Raw genomic sequence first — 12,707 nt, 5'->3', positions numbered from 1 at the left:
TAACTTTCGTCTGAAGAGACCCATTTTTGCCTACGAGTGGATTGATGTGAATAGTCCCAGTTGGATTTTGCTCAAACCTTGGGCCAGGAAAGAAAATCATTCTTTCTGCTCAGTTCCAGAAATATTGACAAAAGCTCAGAGAAAATCAGCACCCCCCCCCCTTATCCCATTTACATTCTCTGGCCATCCCTCCTGTCCAGCCGGGCACTCCACCCGTAAGAAGAATTCATCTCTCCTCTGCTCTTTCTCTTAAGGCTCCAGAATCTGTTGGGAGCCCAAGTTCTCCTGAAAATATTTTCCCAGACTGGAAGGCAACTTCCCACAACATATGTTCACCTGCCCGCTGCTTTCTCTTTAGTGTTGAGAATCTGGTATTCCCTTGGCTATCTTACAGAATTTCCAATAGAGGAACCAACCACTTAACCAGCTACATGGCTAAGAGATGTTTATTTTTGCATTTGTAAGCATCAGCTGATCGATACCTGAAGGTATTTCTGGAATATTTGTCCTTGGGGATTAACTGCATTGTCCCGGATTATGTAAATTTATTCCTTGTGATTTTGTACATTTTTAATATTTGATTTTTAACACCATTAACTTTGGATTATAATCACTAAATGGAGGTCCTTAAGTAATTAATACTACTTTTGTATGCGTTTATTGATTCTTCTTTTTTTCTCAGCATAAGTAGTGTTTTAGAAATGAAGATAGCGGATTTTTTTTTCTGATTGGAAAAGCAATTCAGCAAGCATTCTTAAACTGTCTTACCTCGTCCCCATTCATTCTCGTTAGCATTGGTAGGCAGTGATTGCGTATTTAACTCTTCCTTACTGTTGAGTCATATTTTTCTTTTTCGTCCAAAAGTATTTCTTTCCATTCATTTAGTTCTTTTATTGAGTATTTAGTGATTTTTAAGCCTCTTATCCCAAAAATGGGCATGACCAGAAGTTGCATATTTTCCATGCCCCTAGCTTATTATATATAATGTATTAAAGATAGCAGCTAAGTCAGCTCTTTGGCAGGTCTGAGAAAGCATATTATGTTATGCCGGGCATATCTGTAAATGAGCCATGCGGATGAGAGCTAGACAGAAGGTTTACAGAGAAATAATGCTGATGTCATTCCATTGGAATGAAGGGGCTGTTACAACCCTAAATACGTTCTATAGCTAGCAGCTAAGTGTCTAGCTGTATTTCTTTTCTAAGATGGAAAAAATGTGAAGCAAACCAAAGAAGTAAATTGTGTTTATAAAGGGGGATATTTTAATTAGTTTAGGCCTTACAGTTATTCAAACAGTCTGAACTTACGGTTCTTTTTGGAGCAAACACGAAAACCATTATTTGTGGAAAGTTTAAATTTCACATGACACATATTCCCCTCTATGTGTGTGGGTTGTTGTTGTTTTGGTTTGTTCTTTTCTTTTTAAAAAAAGTGTATTTGCTTGCTTTTGTGTATTTTTATTTTAACTTTCCCTTTGCTTAAAAAAATGCTTTATTTTCTTGGGAGAAGCTTTGTTTTTGGGAGAAGAAACATGGAAGTTTCTGAGCTGAAGCCCCCTTCCCCCTTTATTTATTGGCATTTCCAAATTGGGTGGTTCTCAGCTCATTGGGGTATGTTTAAACTAAGGGCTTCCCTCTTCACTCCTTTTTAAGAAATTACCTGTCCCCAAAGGTGTCTGTATCTGCGAAACAAAACGCCCATTCTCTGGTTGGAGCACTGTCTGCCAGTACCTGGTAATCCTTCTTACTGATCAGCAGTCTTCACTGCAAGGAAAAGGCTTTCAAATATTAAGAAGGTAGTGATGTGAAAGGTGGGTTGTCGTGTCCACCCACGTCAGCCATGGTGGCAACAAAATCAAAGCAGGTGGAAAATGATTTTAATCTGTTTGCTTAGCTCATGGCAGCTTCAATGCGAGGAGAAAGAAATACAAAGTTGGCCTCTAAGATTTGCCTCTGGAGTAGTTGACTTGCTGCAAAACCAGAGGGAAGAAGGCAGGCCTGATAATGAAGAGAACCTCGTCTTACAACCTTGTGCCAAAACCTTGCTTTTTTCCCCCCTCTTCTGGGACAATCTGCTGTTCAGTTGTCACACACCAGATTCTTTAAGGAGGTAAAAACAGAAACAAACGGGACCTAGTTTTCTCTTTAACTTGACATTGAAGATTTCCTGACGGCAGGTCAGCAGCGCAGTCCTTTTTGGTTTTGTTTGTAAATTTTGGTGAGAGCGCTAGCTACTCAGTAGTTGTCCTTAGTCACGATATGGCATTTGTGCGCGTGAGCAGAAGGGAGGGAGACAGAGCCACGGTGGAAAAGAAAGCAGGGCGAGCAAGCGAAAGCTTGATCCAAACTCGGAGAGATCCTGGAGAGCTGAGCTCCGAAGCTGTTTAATGGAAAGGGTGATAATCCATAGACTTCTCCGAGGCAGAGTTAAATCTTGCTTCGGGAGAGGTGGCCAGGTCTGAGTGAACCGGTGATTTGGGTGGCCGAGTTGGGAGTTCGGGCGTTTCATACGGGGCTGCTTTCCCGCGAGAGTTGACTTCACGTGCGTAAGAAACTGTCCCTTCAGCTCAGGTCCGCGGATTTTATTTTCACTCTCGTGTGTGCACATTGTATGCCTGGCATTTATTCCCTCTTTTCTCTTAGTCTGGGGCAGCACAAATGGAAAAGCGTTCAGTAAATGTGGTGTGAATGCATCTTTCTCTTCTTTTTCCGTACTCACCATTTAGAAATCTTGAAAGAAAGGAAGAATGCGGTCTGGCTTTGAAACTGCGTTTCTCCTGACATAATAGGGCAACGATCGTCCCGTCACTACCTGTCCTCCCTCGCCCTGCCCTTTTTATTTTTTGATCTTCTCAGAAGCCTTTGTTTATTTGACTCCATTCATGGCCTATTTTTCTTCCTTTTCTCACATACCTTCCCCCAGATCCAAAGGCCTTTGCTCTATTTCTTTGACAGCTTTCTTGGAGATGAAAAAAAAAAAGAAGCAAGCCCCACAACCCAGGCCCTCTCATGGGACCCAGAGGGGGGTTCTGCCGCCACCTTCTTGCTTCCATGCGCCCCAGTGCGAACACCCACCACCCTCAGCCCTCTGCTCTTCTCTCTCCACGTGCTGTCCCCGGTGACCCCCAGAGCCCTACTCCTTTGTCACCGTGCAGTCAAAGGTTCTGTTTGCTTTGGGGCCACATGCTAGTCTGTGGCCCTGGGGAGATGGCGTCTGCTGGCCAAGCGTCTGTTCCCTCCTCCTCTTTCTCAGTCGACGAAGACACCTGCACGTGTAGTGCTGAGCCCCGGAGGTGCAAACTGTGACACACAAAGTAGGCCTCAGCCCTGCCAGCTGCTGTGAGGTGGAGCGGAGATCGTCCATCTTGCTCAGGATGTTGTAAAAATGAGCCCGGGATGGTGCCTCGACCAGCACGTACCTGGCTGCTCAGGAAATATCAGCGTTCCTCGCTGTAATCACGGACGGGCTGGGACAGTCCTGACCCCCCTTTGGAAGTTGTTTTTATCCCAGTCAGGACCTTTCACTTGTATTTCTGGCTCTTACCTGAAACCCATTCTTTCCTGTTTTAAACAGATCTCCCCCCCGCCCCATCCAACCTCCTTTCCCATTTTTCCTTTTTCTGTCAAAAGCCTGACCATTTCTCCTGTCATCTGTGTTTGAAAGCTGGCGAGGGGGAGGGGCTCTCCATTTTTGAGGGACAAAGCGTCCCTTTTCATTCCTTTCTTTCATGCCCTACCTCTAGTACTAGTGCTGAGGATTCTTCTTTTGCTGAGCCCTTTCGTTCTTCCCCTCTTCTTTGTCGAATAGGTGATTATCTCCGTTCTAGTCTAAACCTTTATTACCTCAAGGATAGTGTCTGGCTTCGGGCTTCTTGTCCTTGTGTCAAAGACAGCAGAAGGAAGCAGTGACCTCCTTCAGCTAGTTGTATGAATGTAGCTATTTATGTGAGTGTTTGAGCATAGGGTCCTGCAAACTCTGGAATAACCAGAGATTCAGAAAGTTTGGTCTTTAACAACTGAACCAGTTCATTTACTGCACCTGTGCTTAATTTATTTTATTTTTTATTTTTTTACTAATAATTCTCGGATACACATTTTTATAGTTTAAGTAGGAGCTTCTAGAAATTGTGAGGGCATGTACATGTGTATGACTTATGGGTATAAACTATTATCTATATCTTAATATGAATACATGATTATAAACGGGCTTGTCATTTGGTCTTTTGAATGTGATGTTTCTCTCAGTTGTGATTTAAACACATACATTGCCACCAGCCCATTTCTTTTTCTCACCAAAGTAAGGGTAAACACATTCTACTAAATAGAATGCAACAGGAAAAAAAAAGTGAAATGATCCTTTTACAGTGTAGGGTGGTGCCAGCTTGAAGTCTTAGTATTCTTTACTTAGGCTTGGTTCACTTATTTAAGCAACGAGAATGTTCACTATCTGGTTCTTCACAGATAAAAATGTATTTTGAGTCTGTAGCATCGCTGCATTCCTGAAGTGTTTATTTTATTAAGAAAGACAAGTTATAAACAAGGGAACACATAAACAAGAGGATTTTTAGATTTTGGTAATCAATAGAAAGGAAATAAGTAGGATATGAGACTGACTGGAGGCTGGGCGAGGGGTAGAGTTGAGGATTCTTTGAAAAGGTGACTTTAAGATTAGACCTGAGCAGTGAGTATGAACAGCTCTGGGAATAGCTGGGCCTCTTAACTTCTCACCCAAATGCCTGCTTGTCCACAGGGTCAGTGAGATGTTGGTTCCCAAGAAGCCTTCTAGAATGCTCTCTCTTGGGTTACCTATACCAAAGCACCTATCACATGGAATTGCCTCTTGCTTTCAGTTTCCCCCCGCTAGACTTGAACTGTTTGAGGTGAGGACATATGTCTTGGCAATCATGTAACTCTAGCATTTACCTCATAAACTAGGTTTACCAGTTAAATAAATCTGTAAATTCAAAATTAGATTACATCAAGTAGGTTGTGAAAGTCAAGGGGTTTCTCTACAAAACATAGTCTTAAGCTTAAAATCTCTTATTTTCTTTTTAATACACATTCTTCCCTCCCCATCCTCTCTACTTCAAGTACTTTTCCCCTTTTATTTTTAAAATAGTTCTTGCCCCACTGCAAAACCTCCCCAGTTCCCCATCTTATTTAAAGACATCATCATCCATCCAGTTGATCAAGCCAAAAACTGGGAAGTATCCTTGATTCTTTTCATTCCCTCACCCTTGCTTATCACAGCCAGTCCTTCAACACCTATACCTCTAAAGCCAGTTCTGTTCTCCCCGTCTTTACTACCATCCCCAGCCCAGGCAAGCTCTATCCTTCACTCGTCCAGTGCAGCAATGTACCGACTGATCTCTCTACGTTCCCTCCCACCTTCTGTATGTCCATTATTTACGCAAAGCCAAACAGATCTTTTCAGACTTAAAGACCAATCAGTCCCTCCACTTAAACACCTCAGTGGCTGCCCATCAAACTTAGAATAAAAATGAACTAAAAAAATCTGAACTCACTGCCCTGGACAAATTGGCCACTGTCTCTTCCACCTCATCTCTTCATAGCTCTCAGCTTCTAGCTGCTCCAATCCCCCCCTTCTTCTTAGGATCTTTTATTTTCTGTTGCCTGTTGCATAATTAGGAGAACTCTTGTCAGCTTTGTGAGTCTGTAAACCGGTATAGTGGCAAGTTCGCACAACACAGTGAAATCCCCACCCCGGCATCAATCCCATTCCCAATTTTTCATTTTCCGTGACTGATACCAAAAGCTCATGGTAACAGGCAACGGACTCCATGGTAGCTCTGGTTAAAGGCCTTGGAGAAGGGACTGGACAACCTTATTGCCTTCTACTGGTTTTAACTGTTCTTCTTTTTTTCTCTTTTTCCATGCAGAGTATGAGTTGGAAGTAAAGAGGGTGCAAGACATTCTTTCAGGAATAGAGAAACCACAGGTATGTCTTCTGGATTTCTCAGCATAAATGACACATTCTTAAGCATTTCAAGTGTGCTTTTTCTCTCACCACATAGTAGGTAAACAAAAGGGCCCCTTCCTATTGCTGATTATTTATAAACTATGAAGCAGTGTTGTTATTAATGGAGCATGAAAATACAGAACAGCAGTTTTCTATTCAGTCGTAATCCACTGAGATGTCTTCTCTATTTAGATGTTCTGAGTGCAATTAGGGCAATTAGGTAGTCTTCCCTACTTCCAAGGGTACATATCCTCCCCCTCATGCCCTTCTCCGCCACAGGTCCACAGAACAGTTTTCTTTTGGTGATTTCCTTTAGCCTGTGTAAATGGAGTCATAATAATTTTTGAAAACCTCAGTGATTCCAAGTATTTTTCCAGGTAAATTTCAAAAAGGTATTTAAATATTAGCTGAGAAGAAGTAAGTCCAAAATATTGAGTATAATGGCAAGAAAAAAAATTGGTAGGAGTGATGATATTGTGAGGTTTTAAGTTTGATTTTGCCAAATGCTTTGAAATTCAAGTGAAAAATGCGAAATTTGGACTGGACAACCTTCAGCCTTTCATCTGAGGTTAGAGAGCCGAAGTTCTTTGGATGTGTTCTGGTCCAGTTGGAAAATCTTGATCTTTTGTATGTGTCAGATACTGAGGCTTTTTAACAGAAGAGTTCACACATGCCTCGGGGTACACAGCTGAGGTTGACTAACTCCTACAAGCCTGAGATACACTGGAGGACGGGGCCAGCAGGGGACTTGCAGAGGAGTGGGGCGTCCTCTGGTAAGGAGCAGGTAGCCATTGCGAGTTTTTGAGCAGAGAAGTTACGTAGTCAGGGCGTATGAAAGTTGACAGACGCACTGGCTTGGGAAGAGGGTGAACCCAGGAAGGCAAGCGTCAGGAATCTGTCACTGTCGTGTGGGTGAGAAGCTACAGGAGGCGGAATTCGGGCGGTGGCCCCAGGCGTAGCAAGGAGAGGAGGGATGCTAGAGCCACAGAGAGACATCAGTCAGGTCAGTCGGGTGTCGCAGAGAGCTGGGCGCTCGGGCTCCGATGCCTCCACTGGGGACTTGCCTCCTTGGAGAGTCTCCCCGGATTGCTGTCTGTGCCCGTCAAGCGGGATTCTCCGCGTAGGACTTGGAACCAGTTACTCCCCCAGCCTCGCTGTGCTGTGGGTGTGTATGTAATAGACACCATTTACTTGTTGCTGTGTCTTCCCCGGTCGTCCGTGAGATCCTCTAGAATAGGCTCCCGTCTGTGTCCTTGGTGCATCGTCGGTGCTGTTTTTAGACATGTTGAGTTTGTTTCACTAGCAGGGCACCCAGGGAGGTAACGCCAGTGGGCAGTCGCAGGTGTCTGGCAGGGCAGTGGGGAGAGGGGAACCAGACATCCATCAGGAGATCACGTTGCATGGAGTTACGGTTCAGGCAGAGGCGTGGGTGATAGTGGTGGGGCTGGGGGTAGAGCATGGAGAGAGGTTAGAAAAGCCTGGGGGACAAAATCGTGGGAAACGCTTACATTGGTGGTACAGAAGAATGAAGAAAACTCCACGAGGAAGACGGGAGCCATAATCAGAGCGTGAGGGCAGAGCATCCGGTCAGTTGACTGTCTCAGATACAGTCACAGAATGTTGTAGTCCTGTCTTGCTCATGTGAACACACACCGTGTTTGTCTTGTGTTATTCCTAGTCGTTTCTCGACTGCAGAAGTGACAGTCTGTGTTTGTTAGGATCAGGTGGCTCTAGCAAGGTAATGCATTAGTCCTTTCCTTGATTCAGCATTTATTAAGCACTCACTCTTTATGCTTCTTCGAGCAGGATCGATAGACCAGCTTTTATGTAAACAGATACGGCATGAGGTGTAACATTTTTGTTTTATTTGAGAGTGACAGAGATAGCGAGAGATACAGCATGAGCCGGAGAGAGAAGGAGAAGCAGGCTTCCCACTGAGCAGGGAGCCTGATTCGAGGCTCGATCTCAGGAGCCTGGGATCATGACCTGAACCGAAGGCAGACGCTTAACCCGCCGAGCTGCCCAGGCGCCCCACGAGGTGTAATATTGATAAGATTGTCATCTGAGTGGTCAGAAAGTCCAAAACAGGTCTCACTAGGCTAAAATCAAGGTGTTGGCAGGGCTACATTTTTTCTGGAGGCTCTGGGTGTGAATCTGTTTCCTCATCTTTTCCAGCTGCTTCTAGGGGTTGCCTGCATTCCTCGGCTTGTGGCCCCTTCCATCCTCATAGCTCCTTCTCTGACTCTGACTTTCCTGCCTCCACCTTTCACTTATAAGGACCCTTGTTATCACGTCGAGCCCACCCCAGTAACCCAGGAGTCCCTGTCTCTCGAAATCCTGAGGTTAAACATCTGCAGAGCCCCTTTTACCTTGCAGGGCAATACATTCATAGGCTCCAGGGATTAGGATTTGGGGGGTCCTCATTTCCCCCTTGTCCCCACATAAACCTTGTCTGCCTGGTGATCGCCCCTCGTCCTTCCCAGCCCAGTTCATTGTTTTACACACTTTTTTCTCCCTTCCCACCTCTCCCTTCCCTTCTCTCCCTCCCTGCCTCTCCTCCCCAGTCTCTGTCTGAAGTTCTTATTCATGATTGTGTCTTATTTATCTTTGTGCCTCTAATACCTAGCACTGTCCTTGGCACATCATGAACCCTTAACAAATATTTGCTGAATAAATGTGGGGCCGACTGCAGTGGCTGCAGCTGGGTTCTGGCAAGGGAGACAAATGCCTGAAGGCTGGCTGGCCTCAGACGAGGCTCCGCCAGCATGGTGGAATGTGGGACGGCCCGGTGCCAGAGCTCGAGGCAGCAGCGTGGAGGGGAAGGGCCTCTGCTTTGCAGGCTGGCCCTCTGGGCCATTAACTGTCTCTGCGATCTTGGGTAAGTGACACAAGCTCCCCGAGCCTCGGTTTCCTCACCTTTGAAAGGTAGGATAATAAATACCACATAGGACTATCTGTGAAGTAAATGATATACAGTGTATAGAGGACTTCTGTGCAGTCTATAGGGTATCATTAGGCGAAAGTGAAATGCCCTGCTCCGCTCTGAAATGCGAAAGGGGTGCCCCGCTGCTTTCCAGGGAAAGACACAGAGCGGCAGCAGTTGGGCACTTTGTTCATTTGTTTTTTTCTTTTAGCCATGTCTGATAACACCTCTCAATAAAAGGCACATATTTTTCTTTGAGATTCCATAGATGATTTGTTTTAGATGTAGAAACAATATTTAGGATTTCTCGATTCCAGCCATCTTTCTAGAACTTCGGGCCCCCTGAATTAATAAGCAAGTCATTGACTCTTCAGAAACCTGGATGCTATAGAGATCCAAATAACTTAGTCATTGAGGAAGAACAGGGTTCGAATTGACGAGGTTTTTGTCCTGAGACTGTGAGAATTAGGTGCCTTGGGATCTGGGGTCCTAAGCACCGCCATAGCACAGAAACAAGCTTGCTGCCGGTCTAAGTGGTTTAGGAAGAAACCTCTGTCAGTGCGTGCCATCTCCAACCCAGCGAGGTTTCGTCTGCTCTGATGATGGTGCTAGACGTTGTCCCCCACATGCCGCTGGTTTGTTTATTTTCAGGGTGCAAATAAACGTAACCTGCATTGTTTCCATCCACTGATGTTTAGCTTGTAGAAAGAATTGCTTTGTCGGTTCCAGAAGTGAGTAAACTGACCTCAGAGAAGCCGCTGTCCGTCCAAGAAGCCATTCCTCAAAAAAATCAACAACAGTGTATCTGAAAAGACTCGAGGTCCTTAGCACTAAGTGCAATGATAGAAACAGATGACTGTGAAATCCTAGATCTGAGTATTTTTTTTAATAATGATCTCTGACCTTTTCCTTTTAAATTTTCCATTGTGTTATTATTTTTCATGATGGTACTTTTGAAGTGAAGCCAATATTTCCATGGTAATATTTCCTTAACGTACTCCCTAATTGGATCCGCAGGCCTCCCACATAGTTAACTCTGAAGTCCTGACCAAATTTAGAAGCTACTAACTTACATAGAAATATTTTTTTTAACATGCGAGGAACAGTTACTAACTTTATGAGAATAAATGGTATTTCTGATCCAAATAATGAGTGTCATTTGCATATGATATAATCTAAGAATTAAGATAGTAAAATTTTACAGAAAAGTCTTAAAATACTGAATGAACAGGAGAGAAAGGGGGACAAGGAAAAGGAGCGCTAAAGACGATGTACCGAATGGCTCCCAGATCGTGCCGTCTTACTCCCTAATGTGTGTGCACATACGTGTGCTTTTGCTAGCACCTGCCCTCGAGTTGGAGTCTACGTTTAATAAATATGTAGACAACAACGATTTCTAATCAGTGTATGATTATTTAGAAATAAATGGTGGTTTTATGAATCCTTCCAGATCCTTCAGAGCAGTTGAACTTCTGTGCAGGCTTGCACTGGTAACCTACACAACGGACCCTTTTACATCTCTGGTGCCGAAGCAGGTGTCAGCTTGGGTCTTGTCCAGTGATTTTGTAGCTAGAAATCACCACTTTTATCATCATGGTGAAGGAGATGGACTTCAATTCATGGTAGAGTAATTGAACATCAGGAAGTCAGTCAGTTTTATGGCGTCTACACTTCTTTTTTTGGATGTCGGCCGTGAGGATCCTTGTGATCCATTAGCTGCCCCCGTTTAGTTCGGTGGTCATTGCTGGTGAGAAAGTGTGTCCGTCCCCCCCCGCCCCGCACGAGAGAGAGAGAGAGAGAGAGAGAGAAAGAGAGAGAGAAAGAGAGAGGAGAGAGACTTAGAAGTTGAAGCTCGTGTGAGGCCGAAGGAGGCCTGAACCAGCCAGAGTTCCTAGAGCTCGAATCTCTCATTAAGATTATCACCTCCCTGGACACTTGCAGTATGCGTCTGGGGCTGAGGAGTCCCCCTTAGGTGACATTCTCTTGAAGGCACCGTGTAATGTCCTGGCATCATCCTTGTATTGGAAGTAAGTTCCAAGTTCTGCTGGAGACAAAGCACTCTTTCTCTCAGGATTCTAGTGCCTAAAGAAAGCAAACCGGAGGCCCGGGAGTCTGTGAAGGGGGGGAGCAGGAGCACAGGAGGGAACGTGCTGTTGCTTCCAGAACAGTGCTAGCCATCTAGGTGACAGGCCTTAGGTCTAGGAAAGAAGTCCCCGGAGCCACGGTTGCTGTTCTTCGAAAATGAGGGGGCGTTCTCAGAGTGCACTTCTGAAAGCCTGCCGTGCACAGAGAGCTGCGTTCAGAGGACCCTGTCCCTGCTTCGGACTTGCTCAGGGAAGCTGGAGAAAGGCGGACGATGCTTCAAGTGCTGGACGTCACTATTCCGTTAGTAATTTATCCAAGTGTAAATTCGTAGTAGCTGATGACAAAGAATCTAAAGGGATGTGAGTTTATGGGTACTTGTCAGGATCTAAAGCGCTAACGTTTGCCAGCTATTTTGAAACGGGGTGTTATTTCACACCACCATTCATCGAATTGGTGTTACTACACACTGTATTCTTAGAATTGTGCACAGCAGCCGTTTGTCGCCTCAGCTGAATGATTTTCAGGACTTAATCAGCCTTCTTCTTAATTGTAAGCTAAACTTCATAGCAGAATATCTCCAAGTTAAAAATCAATTATAACACCCCAGACCTCAAGATCGCTCATTAATGGTGTGTCCAAGAATTGCGCAGAGACGCTGGTATATGTTGTAGAAATGTATAAATGCTGCCTTAAAATCTAGTCAGGAGAACCAACGCACAGGTAACCAAGTAAGGACAACATCATGAAACGACCGGCAAGCACAGGCAACGGCAAAACGTGGCCCGAGCACAGAGAAAGCGGAGGTTGATTCTGAGCGGGGGTTCCAGGCAGGAGTGGACAGAAACCCTTCCTGACTTGCTCTCAGGTTGCTGTGGGTCTCTCTCTGTGCTGTGTGCCTGCTGCGAGATCATCTCTCATGCGCCCGTCTCTCTTCAGCCGGTTGGTGCTCTTTGAGGCAGAGGTCCTAGGTTACAAAGTCGGAAAGTCAAAAGCCAAGTTACAGGGGGAGAGGGAATGGCATCCTGAAGGGGTGTCATAGGGCAAGAGGAGGTGCTAGTCTGGAGCCAGAGCAGAAAGGTGGAGTTTGATTTCTGCAGCAGTATCTCGGATTTGTTACAGAGCTGCGTGATGCTGGTCTGTCATCCATTGTGTCACCTGTATCAGAAACTCAGACCATCTTGTTCCCTTTGGTTTTTGTTTTCATTCAACAAACGTTTACTAAGCCACGGCTACTCATAGTTGAATAGGACTTGGATCCTGTCCTTCGGGAGTCCCAGAGTCCAGTGGGAAAGGGAGCTGTGGAGCAGAGGGGTGATGATAGGTGACATACTTCAGGGAAGGTTACTTGGGGACAGTGAGGCCCGGCTGGGGTTGTGAATGATGAGTAGGAGTTTGACTAAAGAATTGGTTAAATATATCATGAGGCTGTGTCTGTATGGAGAAGAAATGTTGGGGGGGGGAACTCTTCGAGAAATGGAATGAATGACAGACTGAAAAGGGAGATTCAGTACTCCTATTCCATGTTATTCATGTTTTTAAATTATTTTATATTAAATTTTAATGCTCTGTAAAGATCAGATAGTGACAAAAATGGAAGAAAAAAAGGAAACTGAACAGTTTACATATCTCTGTCTGCAAACTAATAATAATCTACCACTAAGCGAAGTCTTTATGAACATGGAGCTTTAGCGTCTGTATTAATAAGTCTTGTTTTTAATAT

The 12,707-nt window shown here is 44.7% G+C and overlaps 1 protein-coding gene across 6 annotated transcripts in view; it reads left to right on the top strand.

The window, feature by feature from the left end:
• Positions 1-12,707, top strand: part of FNDC3B (fibronectin type III domain containing 3B) — a 380,755-nt gene that overhangs the window by 276,019 nt on the left and 92,029 nt on the right. For all 6 annotated transcript variants that reach the window (XM_040621603.1, XM_040621598.1, XM_040621601.1 and 3 more), the window contains one exon: positions 5,900-5,958. In XM_040621603.1, the coding sequence (XP_040477537.1) occupies positions 5,900-5,958 (59 nt within the window). The remainder of the gene's footprint in view (positions 1-5,899; positions 5,959-12,707) is intronic.

The sequence above is a fragment of the Ursus maritimus genome, unplaced genomic scaffold, assembly GCF_017311325.1.
Source record: "Ursus maritimus isolate PB19 unplaced genomic scaffold, ASM1731132v1 scaffold_4, whole genome shotgun sequence".
Classification (NCBI taxonomy): domain Eukaryota; kingdom Metazoa; phylum Chordata; class Mammalia; order Carnivora; family Ursidae; genus Ursus; species Ursus maritimus.
Note: the sequence above shows the minus strand (reverse complement) of the source record. Positions and strands in the feature narration are given on the sequence as shown.